This window comes from Triticum dicoccoides, chromosome 3B (genome assembly GCF_002162155.2).
Source record: "Triticum dicoccoides isolate Atlit2015 ecotype Zavitan chromosome 3B, WEW_v2.0, whole genome shotgun sequence".
In the NCBI taxonomy this organism is placed as follows: Eukaryota; Viridiplantae; Streptophyta; class Magnoliopsida; order Poales; family Poaceae; genus Triticum; species Triticum dicoccoides.
In genome coordinates, this window is record NC_041385.1 from 356,217,090 (window position 1) to 356,241,954 (window position 24,865).

General features: G+C 48.6%; 1 protein-coding gene across 1 annotated transcript; it reads left to right on the forward strand.

Annotated features, from left to right (window-relative positions):
* The first annotated feature begins 360 nt into the window (after window positions 1–360).
* LOC119276056 lies at window positions 361–24,583 on the forward strand. The gene is made up of 7 exons (XM_037557024.1): window positions 361–851; window positions 935–1,020; window positions 12,887–12,965; window positions 13,071–13,130; window positions 13,477–13,601; window positions 14,320–14,391; window positions 24,128–24,583. The coding sequence occupies exons 1-7, from the start codon at window positions 546–548 to the stop codon at window positions 24,228–24,230; spliced, it is 831 nt and encodes a 276-aa protein (XP_037412921.1). The 5' UTR covers window positions 361–545; the 3' UTR covers window positions 24,231–24,583.
* The last annotated feature ends 282 nt before the right edge of the window (window positions 24,584–24,865 follow it).

The window sequence follows — 24,865 nt, forward strand, 5'->3', positions numbered from 1 at the left end:
AAGCCCAGAAGAAAAGAAAAAACAATATCATCAATCGGTTCTGCTGAGGATAAAGTACATAGGTTCTGCTGAGGGCCGAGATTTTGCCGTGCCCTTCAAAAATATTTACGGGTCGGACGCGTTTACGGATCTGGTTGGGCAGCTTTATCCGCGTCGATCTATATTTTGGCGGTTATTTTTCGGGTCGCAGCTTTACACGGGGTCTGCTAGATGGCGACAACGACGGTGACATGAAGGAATAAATAAATAAATAAATAAAAGGGTCATGCGGTGCCGGCTCGCGTGCCCAGCCTTCAGGCCGGCCCAGCTAGCACAGCCCGTTTGGCCAGCTCTGATTGGCCCCGTCCGTCTCTCTTCTTCGTTTCCTCATCCACTACTACGCTCGCGACCCGAGTCCCCCCAGTCCTCTTTCCGCAACCTCCGACGTGCCGCCCCGTTCGTCCCAGAGGCGCGGCGGGCATAGAGGCTGGAACACGCGCCTCACAATCTCCTCAGTACCACCAGCAGGGTATCAGCAGCCAGCAATCAAATCCTCCCTCACCAGGATGCTCCCCACGCTACTCGGCGGCTACCTCACCGTCTCCGCGCTACCGCACCCAACCGCGACAGCGACTCCGCGCGCACGCGTACTCCCTGGTCTCAGGCCCTCCTCCCGCCTCGTCGCCCGCCGAAGCGCAGGGGAAACTGTACACGCAACGGCCACAGAAGAGGAGGAGCAGGAGTGGAAGGAGCTCCAGGAGGAGGGGCTCCCGATGCGGGGGCAGCACGCCGAGGATGACCACGACCACGACCCCGAGATCGCGGACATTATGGGGGATTACTTCGACGACCCCAAGAAAGCCCAGTCCCGTGTGAGCACTGAACTGATTATCTCCCCACCCCCCCTTTTCTATGGCTTGTCCCTAATGATGGGTCTGTTTCTTTGATCGGGTAGATGGAGGAAAGGATAAAGAAGAAGCGGCACAAGATCGTGCAGGCCAAGACCGGCTCGCCCAATCCCATGAAGGTCGTCTTCAACAAGTAATTATGTCTTCCATACTCCCTTTTTTTTTTTGACGAAAGACAGCAGCGACACGTAATTTCTGTCTTTCAACTACGCCTACTCTTTATACTCCCTCCGTTCGGAATTACTTGTCACAAAAATAGGTGTATCTACAACTAAAATACATCTAGATACATTCATTTTTTAGACGAGTAATTCCGAACGGAAGAAGTATTTATAAAGAGCACTATTTTGAATTGTATCTCAATCTTCTTCCCGGCACAGAAAGAGGGTAAACTTCATTCTGAGAAACACGAGTTCTTTTTTTTAGAATCACAGTACAGACGCTCACAAGCACATACATACACTCACCTGTATGAACATGAGCAAGCCTCCCACTGAAAGAACATTCCGCCTTTATGAGACACCAAAGCGTCAAACTTGAGTTTAATACCTCGTGGGCTCAGGGTACCACTATCCTCCTATCCATCCAACCACAGGTTGGTTCTCGAGAAACATGTTTTTTTTTCTTCCTTTCCATTAAGAGGTGTGAAGAATACAAGGTAAGGGATTACAACTGGCACTCACAAGCCTAAGAGATCAGGTGTGATGGATGATGCCAATGATGCTCTCGGTTGGCGTCGATGATCCGGTTGTGTCGTTGATTGTCTTGTGATCTTGTCAGTGGCCAGGTTGTCCACCGGTGCCCGGTGTGGGGTTTGTAATCTAGGTTTTCGTCTGGCTTTCCTCTAATTAACCAGGCAACTCTCTTCTTAATTGGTGAAAATAGCAAATCTTTGCCTAGTTTTAAAAAAACAAGCGTAAGAGAAAAGCTGCACTGAGACAGCGAGCGCCAAAAAGAAGGAAACAGAGGGCCGTCCTCTCCATTGTCCTCAGAGGTTGCATAGGAACACCACAGCTGTATGCTAAGAGCTCCAATCTGCGACACCAAACCCTGATGCCTGGAGGCTATTGGCGCAGCCAAAGGGCAACGAGTGACTAAGTCCACACCCGAACCAAGAGTTGTATACGACTGAAGCTACATCACAACAGTGGTGCTGCCATCGAAATCCAAGGGCATCAAGGACCGAGTCCAGCTCCTCAAAAAAATAAAAAAAAATAAAAAAAAGAAGAGTCGAGTCCACATCTCTTTTTTTGAGGTAAAGTCGAGTCGAGTCCACATCTGGATTGCTTCACCATGCACAACCGACCGTCGATATGTTATCCTTGCAATCTGCATAGCTTTTCGATCCAGTTTCCCTTATAAACTGGATCAGTCTCCTTTTGAAATGATATCATTTTCAGGTGGGGCTCCCCCCTTTATCAGTAAAAAAAAACATGCACACCCACCATCCTGATCGCAGACGGAAAACTCCGGTACCTCTAGACCACATCAAGATGACGCCAACTAGAAGAAGATCAGCCACGGCCTCAAGAGGCGCACGACACATGGCGCCGCCATCGTCCAATTGAGAAGCAGCCGGATAGAGGGTTCCCTTGGAGCATTCGAGAAGGAATGCGACACTATCCTCGACGACACCTTTAGGAAGGTGACAGATTGACCCATGCTTTTGCTGGCAGCCACCCTATTCTGAGCCAGACATAGGCTGGCCACACCAACCTACCACCACCACACCGCGCATCAAAGACCTTCGACCCCATGTGCCCGACAAGCTGATAGACGCAAAGGTGTCCCGTCTTTCGATGAGATGATGGATTTCGCTTTGGTGGAAGTCGACTTTGACGATCCGACTACGAACGTGCGAGGACGTCGCGCCTTAGCAATCGCTAAACCAACTCCGAGAGGTTATTGACCACGCCGGAGCACGATCAACTCCGAGAGGTTATCTCCAGCAAGGTTTATATTTAGCATTCATACGTTCAATGTTTTCCTTAGTTAACTCATGCATTTTTAAAATCAATTCAGCACGTTGTTTAGCATCAAAATTAACCTTCTCCGAAGATGGAAGAGGCAACAAATCAATAGGTGCACGAGGTAGAAAACCATACACAACTTCAAAAGGGCACATCTTAGTAGTAGAATGCAATGAACGATTATAAGCAAATTCAATATGAGGCAAGCATTCCTCCCACATTTTCTTATTATTCTTCAAAACAGCCCTAAGCATAGTAGACAATGTTCTATTGACTACTTCAGTTTGTCCATCAGTTTGGGGGTGACAAGTAGTACTAAAAAGCAGTTTAGTCCCCAACTTAGCCCATAAACATCTCCAAAAGTGGCTAAGAAATTTAGTATCACGATCTGAAACAATAGTATTTGGCACACCATGCAAGCGAATAATTTCACGAAAGAACAAATCAGCAACATTAACAGCATCATCGCTTTTATGACATGGTATAAACTGTGCAATTTCGAGAATCTATCCACGACAACAAATATGCTATCCCTCCCCTTCTTTGTTCGAGGTAAACCTAAAACAAAGTCCATAGATATATCCTCCCAAGGAACACTAGGTACAGGCAAAGGCATATATAAACCATGAGGATTGAGTCGTGACTTAGCTTTTTGACATGTAGTGCAGCGAGCAACAAAGCGCTCAACATCCCGTCTCATCTTTGGCCAAAAGAAATGTGTAGCAAGTACGTCCTCCGTCTTCTTCATGCCAAAGTGTCCCATTAGTCCTCCTCCATGCGCCTCCTGCAACAACAAAAGACGAACGGAGCTAGCTGGAATGTATAGCTTGTTAGCACGGAACACAAATCCATCATTAACGACGAACTTGTTCCAAGCTGTTCCTTCTTTACAATTCTGCAATACATCTTTAAAATCAGCATCATGCACATATTGATCTTTGATGGTCTCAAAATCAAATATTTTGAAGTCAAATTGTGAAAGCATAGTATAGCGACGAGACAATGCATCTGCAATAACATTTTCTTTACCCTTGTTGTGTTTAATGACATAAGGGAAAGTCTCAATGAATTCAACCCATTTAGCATGTCTACGATTCAGTTTAGCTTGACTTTTAATATGTTTCAAAGATTCATGATTAGAATGTGTAACAAATTCTTTGGGCCATAAATAATGTTGCCATGTTTCTAAAGTCCGAACAAGAGCATATAATTCTTTATCATAAGTAGAATAATTCAGACTAGGCCCACTCAATTTTTCAGAAAAGTATGCAACAGGTTTGCCATCTTGTAATAACACACCTCCTAATCCAATTCTGCTAGCATCACATTCAAGCTCAAAAGTCTTATTAAAATCGAGAAGTTGGAGTAAAGGAGCATGTGTCAACTTATCTTTCAACACCGTGAAGGCTTCTTCCTGTGCGGTACCCCAAACAAAAGGCACATCCTTCTTTGTAAGCTCATTGAGAGGTGCAGCAATGATGCTGAAATCTCTCACAAAACACCTATAGAATCCAGCGTGACCAAGAAAACTCCTCACTTGTGTGACCGTTTTGGGCTGCGACCAACTCTCAATAGCTTCAATCTTGGCTTTATCAACTTCAATTCCCTGTGGAGTAACAACATAGCCAAGAAAAGACACTCGGTCGGTGCAAAAGGTGCACTTCTCAAGGTTACCAAACAAACGTGCATCACGTAGAGCAATAAAAACAACACGTAAATATTCCAAATGTTCCTCCAAAGATCTGCTATAAATCAATATGTCATCAAAGTAAACTACCACAAATCGTCCAATGAAAGCACGTAAAACTTCGTTCATTAATCTCATGAAAGTACTAGGTGCATTAGTTAACCCAAAAGGCATGACTAACCACTCATATAATCCAAACTTAGTTTTAAATGCTGTTTTCCATTCATCTCCCAATTTCATACGAATTTGATGGTAGCCACTACGCAAATCAACTTTGGAGAATATTGTAGAGCCACTCAATTCATCAAGCATATCATCTAGCCTAGGAATAGGATGACGATAACGAATAGTAATATTATTAATGCCTCTACAATCAACACACATACGTGATGTACCATCCTTTTTCGGCACTAGAATAATAGGAACAACACAAGGACTAAGGGATTCGCGTATATAACCTTTGTCGAGAAGCTCTTGTACTTGACGCATAATCTCCTTCGTCTTCTCTGGATTGGTACGGTATGGTGCACGGTTTGGCAGTGAGGCACCGGGAATTAAGTCAATCTGATGCTCAATCCCTCGAATAGGTGGTAATCCCGGTGGCACGTCTTGTGGAAAAACGTCAGCGAACTCCTGCAAAATGTCAGTGACAGCAGGAGGCATAGAGGAAGGCACGTCCTCGAATGAAAATAATGCCTCTTTGCACACAAAAGCATAGCAAACAGATTTGCTGAAATCTAGCTCATCAATATCAGATTTGGTGGCAAATAAACATGCACTTTTCAATTTAATTTCAGAAGCAACACTAGATGGCTTATTATTAGGCTTCATTTGTTGCTCAAATTCTTTTGCCACAATCTGATTTTCACTCTTATTCTTCTCCTGTTTTGCTTTATTAGCTCTATTAATATCATCTTTCAAAATGGAATCATGAGTCATAGGAAGCAAAGTAATATTTTTATCCTTATGAACAAGAGTATAGTGATTGTTTCTACCATGGTGTACAGAATTTTTATCAAATTGCCATGGTCTACCAAGTAATAAGGAACATGCTTGCATAGGTACCACATCACAATCAACATAATCAGCATATGTAGAGATACTAAAATGCACACGAACAGTACGTGTTACCTTAACCTTGCCGCTGTTGTTGAACCATTGGATGTAGTAAGGATGTGGATGTGGTCTTGTGGTGAGAGAAAGCTTCTCCACCATCTTCATGCTAGCCAAGTTGTTGCAGCTCCCTCCGTCTATTATGACACGCACTAAACATTCATACCTGTCAGCGTCTTCAGGAGCCATGTATTGCGTCTCATGATCAGAATCATCTTCACCATGTTCTTCACGTGTAATAAGAGCCAAAGTCTCCTCATCATAGTCACTAGCGGACTCATATCCACCATCCGCGGTAGCAATCATCACACGCGGAGATTTGCATTCTCTTGCATAATGACCTCCTCCGTTACAACGACGGCAAATAATATCACTTGTGTGCCCTATTGATGCAATGGAAGAAGAAGAACTCTGTGCAGGCCCAGCAGGTGCGCTCTTGGCAGATAATGGTGGTTGTGCCTGTTTTCTTGTATCACGACTGGAGGAGGCACCTGATTGAGGTGCTGGTGCAGTTGAAGTAGAAGATGCACGCGGTGTCCATGATGAAGGTCGGCCTGCAGAAAAGTTAGATTGCACCAATGCTTGTCGATCCTGCACTTCACGTTCAGCTTTACAAGCAAGATGGAATAAACGAGTGATATTAGTATACTCCTTATAGTCTAGAATGGTCTGAATCTTTCTATTTAATCCACCCAGAAAACGTGCAAGCATAGTTTCATTCTCCTCGACAATACCACATCTAATCATGCCAGTTTGTAATTCCTGATAATATTCTTCTACAGAATTTTTTCCTTGTCTTAAACGCTGCAATTTTTGAAGCAATTCACGTTGATAATATGGTGGAACCCAACGCGTACGCATAGCAGTTTTCAAAGCAGCCCAAGTAGTTGGAATAGGATATAATCTACAATGTTCAGACCACCATACACATGCAAAACTAGTGAAAGCACAAACAGCAGCAACAACCCGTCTCTCCTCCGGATATTGTAAACATGTAAAACGTTGTTCAGTTTCTAACTCCCAAGTAAGATATATATCAGGAACATATCTACCCTCAAATGGTGGAATATTCAATTTCAGTTTAGGAATATGGACATCATCTCATACCTGAGGTGGTGGTGCAGGCCTAGCATTACGAATATATACCTGAGGTCGACCTGCTGGTGGTGGTGCTGGTGGGTGCACGTAGTTCTGATTTTGATCAACCTCATCCTCATAATCGCCCGCATACTCATCATCCTCCTGGGTACCAGCAGCAGCAGTAGCAGGAGCCAAAGAAGCATCAATAACAGGAACAACAGCACCAGAAGTTTGGCCATCCTCAATAGGAACACGCTTCGCTCGTCCATACTGATTCGGAAGGAGGCGTTGTTGTTGGTGTTGCAGAGGTGCGATAGGTGCAGTCGGCGGTGGTGGTGGTAAACGCGCGAGCAATTCATTAAACTTGCTATCAAGCTTTCTTTCGAACGTCTTCTCCATGCCATCTATCTTCTCCATGGCCTCGTCAAATCTGTTTAGCACATCTTGCACCTGTCCACTCATCATTTGCTGAAATTTATCATGTAGCTGTTTGTTCGTCAGGTTCTCTCAATCAGTCTCATCGGCTTGTGATCCTACCATGCTTAGCAGCAAATAGAAACACACAAGAATATGATCCTACAGACTACTAAGAAGTGGTGGTGGTGTATCACAAACCCGTCAAGCAAATCTCAAATTCTTACCAGTTCTTACCCAGCAGCAGGTGGTGATCGGCAACCGTTGTAGTCAAAACTCTCAAAGCTTGGATAGAGCGATTACCAGGGAGAGTCAAACGCACGACGTAGATGTATGTGGAGCTGGGAAGGCTTATAATATGGTAGCAAAAGGGGTCAGCAAAAATCAATTGAGAGATGCAAAGTTGAATAAACGCTCAACGACGGTACTGTGCTGGTCCTAGGCTAGACCGTGCTAGAGACGCGAGCCTAGAACACTAACAAAATCACGGCGCTGCACGTAAACAAGGGAAAAGCACACTCTGGAATTTTTTTTTGTGTTTTTTTTTGCGCTCTTTTTTTTTGCGTTGTTTTTTTTTTGCGAAAAATCACTATAATGGCGAGTGTCTCAAAACTCTTCCTAGGTCAAACTGACAGGATGGGCACGAAATTTTTTCGACCAATTTTTTTTTTTTGTTTTTTCGACTGCCCGGACCCAAAAACTGGAAACGGGTCAAAAAAAACTTCCTATAATGGCACCTGTCTCAAAACACTCAGAAACACCTAAAAATAAGACAGCCAATTTTTTTTTCGAAAAATGCGTTTTCGAAAATTTTTGGGCCTAAACGGAGGGTGGTTTCCAGACTCTTTTTTTTTTTTGAAACCTACTCCGGCAAGGAAACACGAATCGGAAACTAGATGGATCTCGAAAACACACCTAATATGCAAGGAACTCGGATTGGTGGTGGATATATGGTGGTGGTATATGGCAGCGGTGGTAGTATATGGATATGGATTGGTGGTGGTATATGGATACGGATTGGTGGTGGTATATGGATACGGATTCGGAGCGGTGGTGGTAGTTGACAGGGGCGATGATGATGGTGCGGTGGCGGCGTGACAACTTATGACCAGAACTCGAAACTCTAAAAGACTAACGCTAAGACCAGCAACTAGACACGACGATGCAACCGCAAATTCAACAAAGCAAAACCCTAAAAAGATTATGCAAAGGCTCAGATTGGTTCGGATATGATGAACTAACCCTAATTTTTTTTTTGGTTTTTTCGTGGACTGTAGGTATGAAGAACAGACTCGATCTAAACTACGAAAAACTGTAAAATCTCACCGAGCAACCTGGAAATCTGATACCACTTGATAGACGCAAAGGTGTCCCGTCTTTCGATGAGATGATGGATTTCGCTTTGGTGGAAGTCGACTTTGACGATCCGACTACGAACGTGCGAGGACGTCGCGCCTTAGCAATCGCTAAACCAACTCCGAGAGGTTATTGACCACGCCGGAGCACGATCAACTTGACCACGAGGGTCTGTTTCCTGCGAGCAAACGAAGAACAAGCAAGAATCTGAGATTGCAATCTGGATATTGCGAATATAAGATAAAAGCTTTATTGATCAAGGTGGGGTTCCGTGACGCCTTTGTCTGGTCGTTGAACACAAACGAAGTACGCGAAGTTGCAGCTATGGCGAACTTTTAATCTAAACAAAACCCAAAGTCTAAACGATGCCCTAAGGGCTGTATATATGGAGGAAGAGGGGGGAATTTCATGGCCCTTGGTGGAGGGGTCTGAAATCAACCCTATCTCTTGTTTCCCCACACATAGGACTCTAAAAATAGCATATACTTATGTATTTCGAAATTACATGGGCCTGGCCCAATAATAAGGTGACGCAGCACCTATAATAGCCTCGGGACGAAATTTATGAAGTGGCATCTTGTATATTTCGTCCAAGGCTTCATGCACCCATTATGGTGGCTTCAAAGTCTTGAAATCATCACTTGTAACTCCATTCTTGTTCCCCTTGCGCATGCCATCATCTCCATGCTTGTTCGTGCTCCAATGTTCATCCTTCTCCAAGCTAGGCCCTTCATTTGTAAGCAAAACAAATGTATCCAATTTAGGCAACATCATATTCTCATGAACATTAGAATCATTACCAAGAAACGAAAGTACCTGGTAATTTAGTTGGCGTGCACGAACTCTAGTAATTGGTCCAGTATGTATAGCAGCAGGGGCTGTGGGTGTAACAATTGTATTGATGTCCTCATCACAAGCGCCACCACAACCAAGGAAGCATGACATTGTGGCTTAGATTTGCCATGCGCCGAGCCACCCATAACCCGACGCGCCACCACAGGCCATTGCCCCGAATTCGGGCGCTACAAGTGAGCACCCGCCGCCGCACTGGCTACTATCGTCCCCACGAGCACGACAACTATCGTCGTGACCATCAGATCCAGGCACCGGGGCCTGGATCCCATGCGAGTCGAACCGCCCCATGGTCAGCCGCACTCGACCTCCTTGTCATGCTGACGAGTAGGCTGCCACAAGATTCGCCGCCCACTGCTGCCCCGGCTTTTGCCACCATGCTGCGAGCAGGTTGCGCCGGCCAAGGCGACGGGCCACACGCGAAGGGAGGTCGCCTTGCCGCTGCCATCCGCCGAGCCGGGCTTAGGCCGTCGGCCTCATTCGGTAGCGGTCAGGGCTGGAGGTTGAGGAGGAGAGCGCTGGGGCAGCTGCGGCTAGGGTTCGCGCATGCCGCCCCCCTTGGAGAGTGAGGCGAGCACAACTATAGTGCTAGGTGCAACAGGACGTGGAATATTTACACCCGAGCTCAAATGCTCCCGGTGAACAGTAAAATCGGGAAAAATAGTAAACAAATTCAAAAAATTCTGATTTTTTTGTGGTAACCTTTGACAAATTTTCTACGTGCTTGCAAAAATTTATCATGAATGAACATTCCTGGAAGTCGTGGAAAAAAAATTGATACTCCAAAAATGCTATTTTTTGAAAGCATTTTGGAGTACCGATTTTGTTTTTTTTTTGTAAATTTTCAAGCATAGAAAACATTTGTCAAAGGTTACAACAAAAAAAAATTCAGAAATTTTTGAATTAATTTTCATTTTCTTTCAATTTACTGTTCACCCGAGATGAGCAGAAGAACACTTTCGGTGCAACAGTTTTTTTTCTTTCTTTTTTTTCGACTAAAGACAGCAGCGCTGTTAGGAGCTAGGGTTCTGCCCGGTCTTGGCTGTAGGCAGTAGGGGAAGGAGGGGGCTGGGCGAGGCGATGAGCGGCCGTGCCGGCGGTTGGGCGCCATCGCGGGAGAGGAGGGTGGCGGCAGCGGCGCAAGGACAGATGGCGGCTAGGGTTCCAGCTCCTCTGGGAGCCGGGCAATAGAGATAATATTCTTATTGCTTAATTTCAAAAAGAGTCTTACAACCTATATTTATAACCTAGATAACTTGCATAAGAATTAACCTAAGATAACTTGCATAAGAATTAACCTAAGATAACTTGTGGGCTAAGATGCCCGGTGGGCCTAGCTAAACTGGCCATAACACTTCTCCCCGCCTGCACAAACAGCTCATCCTCGAGCTGTAAGGTGGGGAAGCGCTTGCGGAACTCCTCGAGGCGATCAGCCAGCGTCCAACACCTTCTCGACAGCGGGGGCGGTCAGGTCAGCGGCGACGGCGTCCTCCGGAACGTAGTCTGCAACCTCCAGGTAGAAGTCGCGGGCAGGCATGGCCGGGTGTGTAGGGGTCGTCGCAGTTGAAGCACAACCCTTGGCGGCGACGCTCGAGGAGCTCGACTGGGGTGAGCCGGCGGAACGGGCGTCCCGCGGTCACGGCGAGGGGTGCCGTAGAAGCCTGCGCAGGCCGACCTGGCGCGGAATCCGGCCCGGGTCGCGACCCAGCGGTCCGGAACGGTGATTCCTGCTGGATGGCCACCGCGCGGCGCTCGAACGCGCGGGCGTAGTACATGGCCGACTGGAGATCCTGGGGTCCCCGAAGCTCCACGTCCACGCCGATGTGATCCGGAAGGCCACCGACAAAGAGGTCGGCCCGCTGCTGCGCCGTCACACCCGACGCATGGCATGCCAGGGCCTGGAAACAGTCGCGTAGTCCTGCACCGTGGAGGTGAAGGGCAGGCGGCCGAGCTCCGCCAGGCGGTTCCCGCGTACTGGTGGCCTGAAACGGAGAAGACACAGCTCGCGAAAACGATCCCACGGGGGCATGCCGCCCTCGTCCTGCTCGAGGGCGTAGTACCATGTCTAGGCGGCCCGCGAAGATGGTAGGAAGCCAGCCACGTGCGCTCCGACGCGGGCGTGCGCTGTCCGCGGAAGAACTGGTCACACTGGTTGAGCCAGTTAAGCGGGTCGTCCGAACCGTCGTACATGGCGAAGTCGATCTTGGCGAACTGGGGCGGCTGCTGGTGCGGCGCGCCATGGCCCACGGCCTCGGCGGTGCGGAGCGCTGAGGACGGCGCTCGGTCCATGGTGGGAAGGCCGGCGTAGTTCCCTGTGGCGCCCGACGCCTCGGGCTGCAACTGGGAATCCGACGGCGGCCGGGCCTCCGTGTAAGCCGCCGGCGGCCCGTGGAGCCAGCCGGGAAGCGGAGACGGTGACGAAGGAAAGCGGACCTCCTGGATCGGGAGTCCGCTCGGCGAGGACCGGCCCAGGCTAGGGCTGGGCGGGGGCGGTGGTGGCACCTGCACGGGTGCAGCCGGGAGGGACGGCGCGGCGGGGGACGACGTGGACGGCGCGGCCCAGATCGGCCACTGCGGGCCTTGGGCGGCGGCTGGCGGCGCGGGTGGCGCCGCGAGTGTCGGCGTCGGCCACTGTGGCCAAGGCGGCGCCGAAGCCGCCGGTGAGGGAAGCGCCGGATAGCCTCCGGTGATGGCCGTGCCTGCTAGCCCGCGGCCACGTCCGGGTGGAGCGGCGGGAACGGCCCGTACGGGCTAGCCAAGTATAGGCGGATACCCTGGACCACGACGACCAAGTCGTTGAGCACGCCGGCCATGGCCTCTGGCGTAAACTACTGCGGCACGGGTGGAGGCGACGGCGGCTGTTGTTGGACGGGGGGTGGCGGCTGGCCCTGGCCCGGCGTGGTGCCGGGTGCGGGGGAGATCGGCGCCGACAGCGAGGCCGTGGCGCCCGGCGATGAAGCGGCGGCGGCGGTGGAGTCGGAGGCAGCGGCGGTGGGAGAGTTGACGGGCAGCGGCGGTGGTGGTGGTGGCGGGTTTGGCAGCGGCGAGGACATGGTCGAAACCCGGGTACCTGATACCAAGGTGTTAGGAGCTAGGGTTCTGCCCGGTCTTGGCCGTAGGCAGTAGGGGAAGGAGGGGGCTGGGCGAGGCGATGAGCGGCCGCGCCGGTGGTTGGGCGCCGTCGCGGGAGAGGAGGGTGGCGGCAGCGGCACAAGGGCAGAGGGCGGCTAGGGTTCCGGCTCCTCTGGGAGCCGGGCAATAGAGATAATATTCTTATTGCTTAATTCCAAAAAGAGTCTTACAACCTATATTTATAACCTAGATAACTTGCATAAGAATTAACCTAAGATAACTTGCATAAGAATTAACCTAAGATAACTTGTGGGCTAAGATGCCCGGTGGGCCTAGCTAAACCGGCCATAACAAGCGCTGTTTTCTTCCATACCCATACATGCACCATGTGTACAAGATGTATTCACGATCTTTTGCTAGTGTAATTAATTTGTGTTTTTTGTTGCCTGTGCTAGGTTTGATTTCTCCAATTCATATATATGGTTTGAGTTCTACAATGCTCTATTGCCAAAAGATGTGAAATTAATTTGTGATGTGAGTTCTTTCATTTTTCCTTCAAAATAAAGTACTCGTGATGCTTTATGTAGCAGCTAATATATTCACATGATGTTGCAATTTTCGTTTTTATTGTGCTTGCAGACTCTGCGATCATGGCATATACTTGGACGCCTTGGTGGGTGCAATTCCATGAATATGCAGGTAAACTTATTGCACCAGATGTACGGCCCCTTCTGAAGTTTGTAGAGAGCAAATCCTTTGTTTTCTTGCTCATATACTTCAACTATGATGATACTACGGTATGAGAATCTTTATATCAGCTAATTATGAGACATTTGTCATTTTGAAACTGGTAGATGACCTTACGTGGCTCACCACACAGCTAATTCATAGTGTTCACTTTCACTATACTATGGTGTTTGCTGAAATGGCTGACATAAAAAGAATATAACACCTAACATCTGCTATTATCTTGGATATTGTGGTCACTTCAGTTCTTCAATTGGACTTTCCTACTTTGCAGTAAGAAACTACTGTTTCTTTGCAGCTATCACAGTTGAGTTTAGATTGTAAAAGACCAACTTATGATGCTCTTGAAGCAGCAAACACCACACCAACATCCTTTTACAACATTGGTGATCTAGAGATTCAAGAGAACCTAGCACGTGTCTGGTGTGGATTCTTTCTCTAGCCCTTATTACAAACTGTTGATTGCAATTTTTTTCATGTTGGCATGTGAGTTATGGCAGGGTAATTTGAACAGGGTTGTCATTCCAGAGTCTGATTTCATGATTGTTCTATCTGGCTTCACAACATTCTTTATTAAATGACATTGTCAGTTGTTTGTATAAGCAAGATTTTGCAAAGTACAACATTACATGCAACAGAGCATTTGCAACATAAAGACCATTGAATCTGGGTGTAATTTTCAGAAATCAGTTGGTGCGACCTCAGACTTTTAACCAAATTTGTTGGTGCAATAAGCCTGCTATGACTTATTGCATGTATGTCAAATCAGTTTGTACGACGTCCCAACTCTGACTGAAATTGATACTAGTTCCACTTATGACAAGCATCTGAATTGTATGAACTATCCATTTATCTAATATACTGTACATTTGTGCAACATCTACTGGAACACTAAACTGTTCCATATTTCAACCCTGAACACTAAACTATACCTTTGTGCAACACCTTCATTAAATGACATTTATCATACTAATATATTTTTTCTCAGGCTTGTGTGGCTGCTTGAGTCAGAAATATCCAGTCCCTTTAATTAAAATAGATCTATCTGACAGAAAATATTATGCATCTTGTACTTGTTCAATATGTAGTTGCATTTGACATTAGCCTTGACTCTTAGTTTTGATCTTATTGATCTCCCCAGGGTGGACATTGGTATTCAAGATCCATTGCTTTTGGACATCCTGCTTAATTCATTAACCACCATAAATTCGGAGTGAGACTCTGAACCTTGAACTTCATTTTTCTTTTGAGGAATCATTTGTTGCTATTTTATCATTGTTGTTATATACTGCACTCTTATGGGTTTCAGCTCTAGCCTACCCCAATTTGTTTGGGACTAAAGGCTTTGTTCATCAGGATCTGAACACTAGGATGATGCAGTTGGATCCTTAGATATACTTCACATTATGTGTATTCCCTCTGTCTTTCTGTTTTGCATGCCTCATGAAAGTCATGTCTGCGAAATATTAATTTGGAATCATGGTGTAGCATCTGTTGAACAAATTAAAATGGAACAGAAGGCACTAGTTCTTACCTAGTTATGTGTGTAGGGTATTTACTGTTAGAGTCCATGTAGTCTTTTGTATTTACCCCATTGTATAAGGGGTTTCCTGCATATATTTCCTACACCTGTACATGTATATATATACTGGCCTATGGCCTCATTGGAATACAAGTTGCATATTCCTATCATGGTATTAGAGCCTAGGTTTTTTTTAGCACGCGCAACTCGTGCTTGACCCTCTTCTCGTCACCGCCGCTGCCGTGTTTCCTCTGGTCCGGCTGCAGGTTTCTCCTCTCTCCCCCCGCCACCAACCCCATCGCCAGGCCCGCTCCTCCCGCTCGCCAGATCGCCCGTGGAAGCAGCGCTCGTTTAGCCTTCTCGGAAGTTAGCACACGAGATACAACAAGAGCATGATCAAGATCTTTTTTTAACTTAGCATGGTCATCGTTGTGTGACTCCTCAAGAGCCAAACGATGCCCACGCTCTTCCTCAAGAGCATTAGAGAGATCCGATATCTCATCGGTATAGTCACGACTATGACCTTCCATCTTAGATATGGTTTCTTCATGAGCCTCGATCATGTCATTGGCTTCACCAAGTTGTTCCAAGAGAGCAACGAAGTGCTTCTTGGATTTGCCCTTGAGCTTACTCATAAAAGACTCAAATTCATTTACTTCCTCATTAGACCCCTCACTTTCATCAATGTCATCCGTCAAGGAGGGATTAGTAATGATGGTGGTTTTGATATTGGGGGCTACCTTGTTGGTGGCTTTAGCCATGAGACACTTGGCGGTGATGTTCTCATTGGGCGAGTCGAAGAGGGACACCCGTGGAGTTGTGGCAATGGCAACGGAGGCCATGGGCATGGCTTCACTATCTTTATCATCATCGTCATCCTCATGGTACTCTTCTTGAACCACCAACCCTCGAGTAGGAGTCTTTTTGGTGAAGTTGTTCTTGTTTGGGAAGGACTTGGCTTTGTCTTTTCGGATGAGCTTGCCACCATTGTCTTCCCGCTTCTCGTAAGGGCAATCCACAACAAAATGGCTCACATTGCCACAATTGTAACATGTTCTCACACGTTGCTTGCCCTTGAACCCACTTGAGTTGTTCTTGTTGAAGTTGGGCCTTGTGTTCTTGCTTCAAAATTGCCTTGAAGGAAGAGCCATGTGCTCATAATAATTATATTTTGTATTTTCGGGGTTGCTCTCCTCATCTTCCTCTTCTTCCACAATAACCTTGGCCTTCAAGGCAAGGTTGGGCTTCTTTGCTGTTTGAGAACGCAAAACCACATTGTCAGCGGTTTTGTCTAATATCCTCATTGCCACAAACTCATCCAACACTTCATTTGAGGTCAAGGAGTGGAAGTCCGGTCTTTGACGGATGACGGAGGACATGGCCTTGTGGTAAGGCATCATTGCTTTGAGGAACTTGCGCTTGATCCAATTGTCATCCGTGTCCTTACTCCCATGATCTCGGAGTGAGACCGCGAGTTTGGTTACTCTCCGAAAGAGCTCACGAGGTTCTTCATCTTCTTTCATTGCAAACTCATCGGCTTCATCTTGCACCACTTCATAGTTGGAGCGTTGAATGCTTGTGCTTCTCTTATAGAGGGAAACAACACAATGCCATGCATCTTTGGCCATGGCGAAGGGTCGAAGATGAGGGAGATCTTCGGGTGGAACCGCATCTTGAATGATGAAGAGAGCATTCTCATAGAATTGATTATCCACGGCTTCTCTAGGGGTGAAGTTGCTCTGGTCATGTTGATGAAAACCTTCTTCAATGATTCTCCAAAGATTAGTATTCACATGATTTAAATGACGCTTGAAGCGATAAACCCAAGAATCAAAGTCCTCATTTTTCACAATCTTAGGAGGAGGACCGACATGATTTAAATGAGTAAAGGGAATCGGTCCTCCATAGATTGGAGGTTCCACATTGGCAAAGATGCCGGTGCCATTTCTACCACTTAGTAGAAGGACCCTTTTCACTAGTAGCTTCCCCCTTGTCGGAGTTAGCATCCGTCACCTTGTTAGTGGGATCACCCACTTTCATCGGCAAGGTAGATAGTTTAAGTCCTTCTAAGAATTTATTAAACATGCTTTCAACCTCGGTTGTCATGGAGGTTTTTAATGTGTCCAAAGCCATATTGAATTCCTCACGAGAAACCGCGGTTCCCCCATCGGCCATAGACGAGCTCGGATTCACACCGGAGTGCTCCTCCACACCGTCTACGGTGTCAACCATACTCTTCGGACGGCAAAGTCCTTAATAAAGAGATGAGGCTCTGATACCAATTGAAAGGATCTGAAAGGATCGATATAGTTGACTAGAGGGGGGGGGGTGAATAGGCAACTAATAATTTTTAGCTTTTTTTTACCAAATTAAACTTTGCATCAAAGTAGGTTGTCTAGATATGCAACTAGGTGAGCAACTTATATGATGCAACAACAACAAGCACACAAGCAAGCAAGGGATACAACACAAATAAGCTTGCAAAAGTAAAGGCACGAGATAACTAAGAGTGGAGCCGGTGAAGACGAGGATGTGTTACCGAAGTTCCTTCCTTTTGAGGGGAAGTATGTCTCCGTTAGAGCGGTGTGGAGGCACAATGCTCCCCAAGAAGCCACTAGGGCCACCGTATTCTCCTCACGCCCTCACACAATGCGAGATGCCGTGATTCCACTATTGATGCCCTTGAAGGCGGCGACCGAACCTTTACAAACAAGGTTGGGGCAATCTCCACAACTTAATTGGAGGCTCCCAACGACACCACGAAGCTTCACCACAATGGACTATGGCTCCGAGGTGACCTCAACCGTCTAGGGTGCTCAAACACCCAAGAGTAACAAGATCCGCTAAGGATTAGTGGGGGGAATCAAATTTCTCTTGGTGGAAGTGTAGATCGGGGCCTTCTCAACCAATCCCGAGCAAACCAACAAGTTTGATTGGCTAGGGAGAGAGATCGGGCGAAAATGGAGCTTGGAGCAATAATGGAGCTTTGGGGTGGAAGAGGTAGTCAACTAGAGGTAGAAGACACCCCTTATATAGTGGAGAGACAAATCCAACCGTTATCCACTTAGCTAGCCCGCGACCTGCGGTACTACCGCAGGGGCTCACGGTACTACCGCGGAGGACCGCGGTACTACCGCTGCTACGGCAGGAGCTAGTCTAGGCCCGAGCCGCAAAGGCTGAGGGCGGTACTGCCGCTGACGCGGTATTACCGCTCCCCCTTGCGGTACTACCGCAAGGCTGGATTGGACTAGCCTGGGAAGGGCGTGGATGAATAAAAATACATCCGTGCCTACTTCTGCTGAAAATCAAACAGTGCAAAAATCCGACACGGTACTACCGCGCAGGGAGCGGATGTAAAAAACTACATCCGCCCCTACTTCCGCTCATGTTGCTGTGCCAGACCAGGACTCATGGTACTACCACGCGCATGGGGCGGTACTACCCCGTGGGGCGCGGATGTAAAAATTACATCCGCCCCTACAGCCGCACGAGCGGCTGAGTCAGGCCTGAGGCCACGGCACTACAGCTCCATAGGAGCTGTACTACCGTGGGCACCTACGGTACTACCGCAAGGGCGTGCGGTACTTCCGTGGGGGCCTGTGGTACTACCGCTCCTAAGAGCAGTACTACCGCATGCCTCAGAACAGCAACACTAGGAATCCTTCTCTTTGCAAATACATGAAGAAAACGGAGGTTGCTCCAAAGCGCAAGGGAAAGGCGGTGCAGAGGGAGTAAATGTGTACGTGATGATTCCACCCGAACCTTTCCAACGCGGACCCCCTCTTAATAGTACGGCTTTCCTACGACTCAAATCCACCGAAAAGAAACGTAGAAAAACGCCGTCTTCCATAGTCTTCGAGGGGCACCAAACCGTCTTGTGCCTAGTGACGAAACGTCTGAAATACTCAAGGCACGCGATTAGTCCGTAAAAGCATTGTCATCAATCACCAAAACACCTTAGGGATAAATATGCCCTTACAATCACTCGAATGCGGACAATGAAATAGCACAATTGGTACCAATGCTTGTCGGTTCTCACACCTACACAAGTAAAAGTTTATGGTGGAGCTTGGTTAGGATGGTGGCACAAAATTTGATGCAATTGTAAGTGAGCTTCAATAATGTTGGAAAAGATTCACAAATTTGCAAATGCAACAAGTAGACCAAGCAAGTAGTGGTACACGGAAACACACACGCAAATAGATAAGTGGGATTGTGCAAACCAAAAATGAGCCAAAATGTGGAGTCCACGAGAATGCTCTTGTTGCACAATACTAGAGAGACGGTAGCACGATTGCACAATAGGCGGATACAGAGCTTGTGCACAACCTACGGAGCAAAAATGCAACTACCTCTATCCCAAGTATGCTATATGTATGGTGTTCCGATGGTATGATCCAAGATGATCGGATATGACAATCTTAATGTAGTATGATGCTATGGTTCTTGCTTATAAGCTCTTTGCTTATCTTTCTCTCTTTGCTTAAAAGCTTGTTTGGCTCTTTCACTTTTGAGCTCTTTTCTCATGCAAAACTTCATGAACCAAGATAGTAATTGTGTATGCGATGACAACTTTGTGACACAAAAGATGATGCCAAGATATGCACCACTATGATATGGTATGTATGCTATGGAGTATGATCACTAATGTGCACAAGTCATGTTGCCGGCAATACTCAATGGCTAGTCTCGATGGGTAAGCAACGCAAAAAGTAAGGCTATGTGGTTATCAATGCAATGGCATGGGATGACAAAGATGTCGTCGAGGTTACCGTCCTTGGCGATGATGAGTCCTTTGCGAAGATGAGCGGCGGTGATGTTGATGTCGAACCGCACCTATATAGCCGAAACACAATAGGACACGGGAACCGCAACTCAAAATCTCAAAGACCAAAATGTGTCGAAACTTGTCAGAGTGCGAAACGGGTGAGCAGTGGTAGTTGCGGAAAGTGGTGGTGGTATGCAAGTGCGTATGCAGAAGTGGCGGTGGAACTGGGGAGAACTGAACTGAGAATGTTCAGTTTCGTCAGGGTTCAACAGACGTCCGGTGGACAACGGTCGTCTGGTCGCCGGATGTCTGGTGGCCAGCGGTCGTCCGGTGCCTGGGCGATTTCGGGCACGGGATGAACAACTCGTTTTCGTGGTGGAGGAAGGTGGAGAGGTCAAATCCGAGCGATTTTGTGGATGGAAAAGGTGAAGAAGATGGGGGAAAGCTAGATCCACATGAGGCAACACAAATCCATGGATCAAATCCAACAAAACTTCATCACACCAACAAATCACAAAAAACTTTTGGGGCTATTTTTGGTGGGGATTTTCGGAATTATGACGAAATCAACAAAATCAAGCTAGAAAACAAAGGGTAGGGGCTCCAAAAACGTGATCAACGTGGCTCATGATACCAAGATGATGTAGGGTGGAACCCTAGAGGACGATCTTTCACGTTTGGAGTGGATCCCTACGAGGAACACCAAGAACACGAGGAGGGGAACGAGGGAAAAACACGAGAGGAACACTCAACCAACAAGAATAAAGTCACACATGCGCTAGATCATCGAGACACAAGGTGATATAAGATCCAAATCCAACAAGGGACGATACATAGGGTAACCGGTTCTTCTTGGTGAGGAGGTCTTGAAGATGGTCTTCTCGAAAGGAGGTCTTGAATCCAAGTGGATCTTCTCCGAAGAGGTGTCGGTCCCTCACGAAGGAGTAGATGCGGGTGGATGAGCGAGGCTCTATCTCACAAATGAGCTAAATCAACGCTAACCCTAGCTAGGAGGCGGGAGAGGTCTATTTATAGTCGTAGTACAAATGGGAGCCGAAGTGAAGGGGTACAAGGGCATCAGCCCGAGGCTGCGGCCTCACAGGTAAAAGACGTCCGCTGGGGACCGGTCGTCCGGTGGCTCATGAACGGCTGAATGTCCGGTAGTCGTCGGTCTTCCGCTGATTCTGTTATATGATGGTGGTGCCGGACGTCCGGTGTCTTCGTTCTTCCGCTAATTTCGCTTCGGGTGTGCAGCTGCCGGTCGTCCGGTGCGGACCGGTCGTCCGCTCGCTGGGATGTGTTGCCGGACGTCCGGTCCGGGCCGGTCGTCCGCTCACTGTAGCATGCGTCGGCTGTGACTTGGGCAGGCTGGGCTCCAGGCGCCGGACGTTCGGTGGCTGTGACATCTTCGGCGTCCCTTCTTCTTGGCCTTCACGCTCGGTGTCCTCGCCTTCTTGGCCATTGAATGTAGCTGTTCCGTGGCCTTCTTCTAAGTACCTGATCACACATAATGTTTCCGCTTGAGGTAGTAGCCATGACTCATGTGTAGAAAGGGGTAGTTCGGAGAGGAGCGAGTTCACCTTATCTTCGATAGCCTTCGCTCGATCTCTTGTCATAGGTCCAAGTGGTGTCGAGGGGGATGTAGGTACGTCCATGGGGTTGATCGTGGGATGCTCCGCATCACCGGCGTTCGTTCCCGGAGCTAGAAAAAAAGACACTTGCCCCCGCATTTCATGCGGGTGGCAGACGTCATGGTGTACGTCTAGGTGCACCGTTCTTAGAGCATCTCCAGCCGCCCCCCAACAGGGACCCCGGGGCGCCTTTTTTACCGCCAACGCCGAAAAAATGGCCCAACCGCGCCCCCAGATCCTCGTTTTTCGCTGGTTTGGGCCGAAATTACAATGGCGAACCCAAGCAAAACCCAGCACACCAGGGGGCGCTTGGGGGCACCAGCTGAAGCGAAATGGTGCGTGGGCCCGTGCTGTCGGCGACACCGGTTGCATTTCCCGTCGTTTTCCCCTTTCCCTCCATTTTCCCATTACTGCCCCCTTCTTCCCCGCCGCTCCCGCCATTCTCCCCAGGTCCGCCCGCCATGCCGCTGATTCCGTCCAGCCAAAGCAGAGGAAGCCGAGGGCGCTGATGCCAAGGCCCCCGGGCTTGACGAACGCCCAGTGGAAGGCCGACGTTGATCGCCGGGCGGCGGTCACCACTGATCGGCAGAACAGGCTCAACATGAAGAAGGCCAGGGACGCGACGGCGGAGCAGGAGGAGGCGCGCGTGGGGGAGCCAGCAGAGCATTGCGTCGCCGGTCAACTTCTCGCCTCCACTGTGGGGGTACGCGCCCTCGCCTGGGTATGTTGACGGCGACGCGCTTGGCGGCTTCAACCCCAACATCACCTTCCCGCATGGCGCCGCGCCGCCGCCCCCCCTCCCCCCCGGTCTTCAACCCCGACCCGCGCACACCCTTCCCCGCGTTCACCGCCGGCCTCAACACCCAATACAACTACTTGTCGCTGACGTACTCAGGCTCGCCTGCGCTGACTCTGCGCCTTGGGGACCTACCCTTCGCACTTGGCTCGGCCCCGCAGTTCAGCAGCACAGCCGCCGACATGGACGAGATCATCACGAACGGCTCAGTCGCCTCCGCTTTGTGCCCTAGGTTCCGCTCGCAAGATGAAACGCTAGACACTGCTGTTGACATGGAGGACATCGAGCATGACGATGCCGAGGAGGAAGAGCCGGCGGAGCCAGCGGCCAAAGGGAGAAAGAAGAAGCGGCCATCCAACCCCAGGCCTGGCGAGCCTCGTGTCAAGTGGACGCCAAAGGAAGACAAGTGCCTCGCCGAAGCATGGAAGACTGTCAGCATCAACCCAATCACCGGCGCGAATCAGAACGCCGACACCTACTGGAGAAGGATCAAGACGGCGTTCGACGAGCGCAAATTGGTCGACCCCGACTTCTCCAGCATTCACATGGATCGCGGCGAGAAGGCCATGGCGAACCATTGAGCGACCATCCAGCAGGCCTGCAACAAGTGTCATGGGATTCAAGAGGAGGTCATGGCTCGCTCGAAAAGCGGCGCCAACTTCAAGCGTCAGGTATGTCCATCGCTCGCCGGCCCAGCTCTTCGCCGTGTACTTCGCCGACACTTGTTCTTCGACTGTGCAGATGGTTCGGATGTTCGACATGTTTCGCCAGGACAACATCGACCAAGAGTTCAAGTTCCTTCATGTGTTCACCAAGATCAAGTCATGCGAGAAATGGACAGAGTGCCGGCTCGCTCTCGCCAAGGCCAAGGATGGTGTCTCCAACCCGGACGCGCTTGCCTCAGCAGCGGTAGAACGGCGTCCTGATGGCAACAAAAGAGCCAAGGGGGCGAGGGACGCGACACCCGCTGTGGAATGGCTGCAATCGTCGATAGAACAGTGCATCGCCGACGCCAAGAGCAACGCCGCCAAGAGGGAGGAGAAATCCGAGGCGAGGTGGTCGGCGTTGATGACGAAGCAGGGCGTCAAGTTCGACCTTCTCAGGACCAATATGTCGCTGCGAAGAAGAGGAACACCGACCTGGCGTTCCTGATGGGAGCATACACGTCGACGATGGACGAGCATGTGAAGGCGTGGTACCTGGCGGAGCGCGGCCTCATCTTGAACCAGATGCCAGGACCGGCGGCGACCACTGCCCCTACGCCCACGTCCATGCCCACGCCAACGCCGAGCACTGAAGCTGTGCCCACGACGCCAACGCCGACCTCTCCCAGCCCTACGGCAGAGGAGCCAGCCGTTTGAGTTTCATGTCTATGGTTCCCCCCTTTTGATCGCCGGACTTTGGCTATGTTCGATCGCTGACCTGTGGCATGATGATCGTTGAACCTGTGTCGTTTTTTGGTAGCGGGAAAGAGAACCTTTAAGTTTTGTGCGTTTGGGGGCCGAAACCTGGGGGCGCGGCTGGAAACTTGATTCCCCCCTGGCTGAAAAAACCGCCGGCGCAAACGCTCAAAGCCCTTCGCCGGATGCGCTGGGGGGCCAAACGGCTGGAGATGCTCTTAGCAACTGTGGTGACCCCTACCCTATAAAAGAAGGCCCAGGCTACCGTATAAAGGGACACCATTTTAGGTAATTAGACATAAGCTTAGAATCTGCTTTTTCCTTCCCGGGACAAGCAGCACCACTCCACAACTTTGTGACCTTCATCCACCAAAGAAACCAAACAAGTAGGAGTAGGGTTTTACGCATCATGCGTATCATGCGGACAGGACCTGGATAAACTGCAGTGTCTCCGATCATCTCATGTAGTACCCGTGTCTGCCATGCCACCCTCGAACCAAGCAAAAGGGGTGGTCTCCTGCCCCTGGTGTCGCGTGCCCTGGAGCACGGCCCTGAAATAGACCACCTGAAAGGAATGTATATTAATTGATTTGTTTCTTTACCAACATGTCACTCATGATTGGTTTGTCTGAATAATGGCAAGTACATGTCTAGTTCTTGTTTGACTTCATATGTTAAAATGAATCTGCCTGACTGCTAGTTCCCCGGGTGGTACAATGCTAGAATGACACTGCTACCTTCGCATTTTTCTGCACTTTGTCAAGTTTTTATTACGGTATTCATATATGCAAGAACAATTCAATCTTATTCGGGTTTGTTTGGTTCTCTGCAGTCATCTGGGCATTAAGGAAGTACAGTTCGGAGGGTCGGAGTTTCAGAGCTGGAACGACAGCTTGAATACTGAAGAAGCTGGATACAGTGTCCAGAAGATCTAGAAAGCAGAGTCGTGCGATTGTAGAAGCAGCTACCATTTTGGTAACCTGGAGGATCCAACAACGATTTACTGGATAAAATCACGCCTCACTTGATCTTGACGCACTAATCTTGCAATTGAAAAGGACGACGGCCTCCCCACCATTGCTAATTGCTAAGCATGAAGGATGATGTCTATATTGTTGTGCAAACGACCTGTTTTGGTCTCCGCCTACAGGATACCAACGACTCAAGTTGGACAAGTGTAACATGTTGGCCTGTTTGTTGTGCTGAAACACGCTCACTCGAGTTTCTCCGTCTGGATGAAATGTTACCAGTGAGATGATTGTTAAATATTGTCGCCTATTGTTGTCTATATTCTCTCTTCTAGAGTACTCCCTCCGTCCGGAAATACTTGTCGGAGAAATGCATAAAAACGGATGTATCTAAAACTAAAATACGTATAGATACATCCATTCCTCCGACAAATATTTCCGGACAGAGGGAGTATATTTAGTGTTATCTTATAACTACTAGTTCAACTATGGGATGGGCAAGCGGAAATCTGTTTACGGGCCCTGACTCAGCTGTACCCTATATCACAACTATTCAACCATAGGATGATTTGCGTGGTTACATGTGTCGCAAGGGCTTTTTC

What these genes read in the sequence shown, in the direction of transcription:
- LOC119276056 (XM_037557024.1), top strand. Translation starts at nt 546, where the DNA reads ATGCTCCCCACGCTACTCGGCGGCTACCTCACCGTCTCCGCGCTACCG. An exon ending in ATGAAGGTCGTCTTCAACAA is followed by an intron (nt 1,021 to 12,886) that starts GTAATTATGTCT and finishes TGCCTGTGCTAG; the next exon opens with GTTTGATTTCTCCAATTCAT. An exon ending in GCAATTCCATGAATATGCAG is followed by an intron (nt 13,131 to 13,476) that starts GTAAACTTATTG and finishes GTTTCTTTGCAG; the next exon opens with CTATCACAGTTGAGTTTAGA.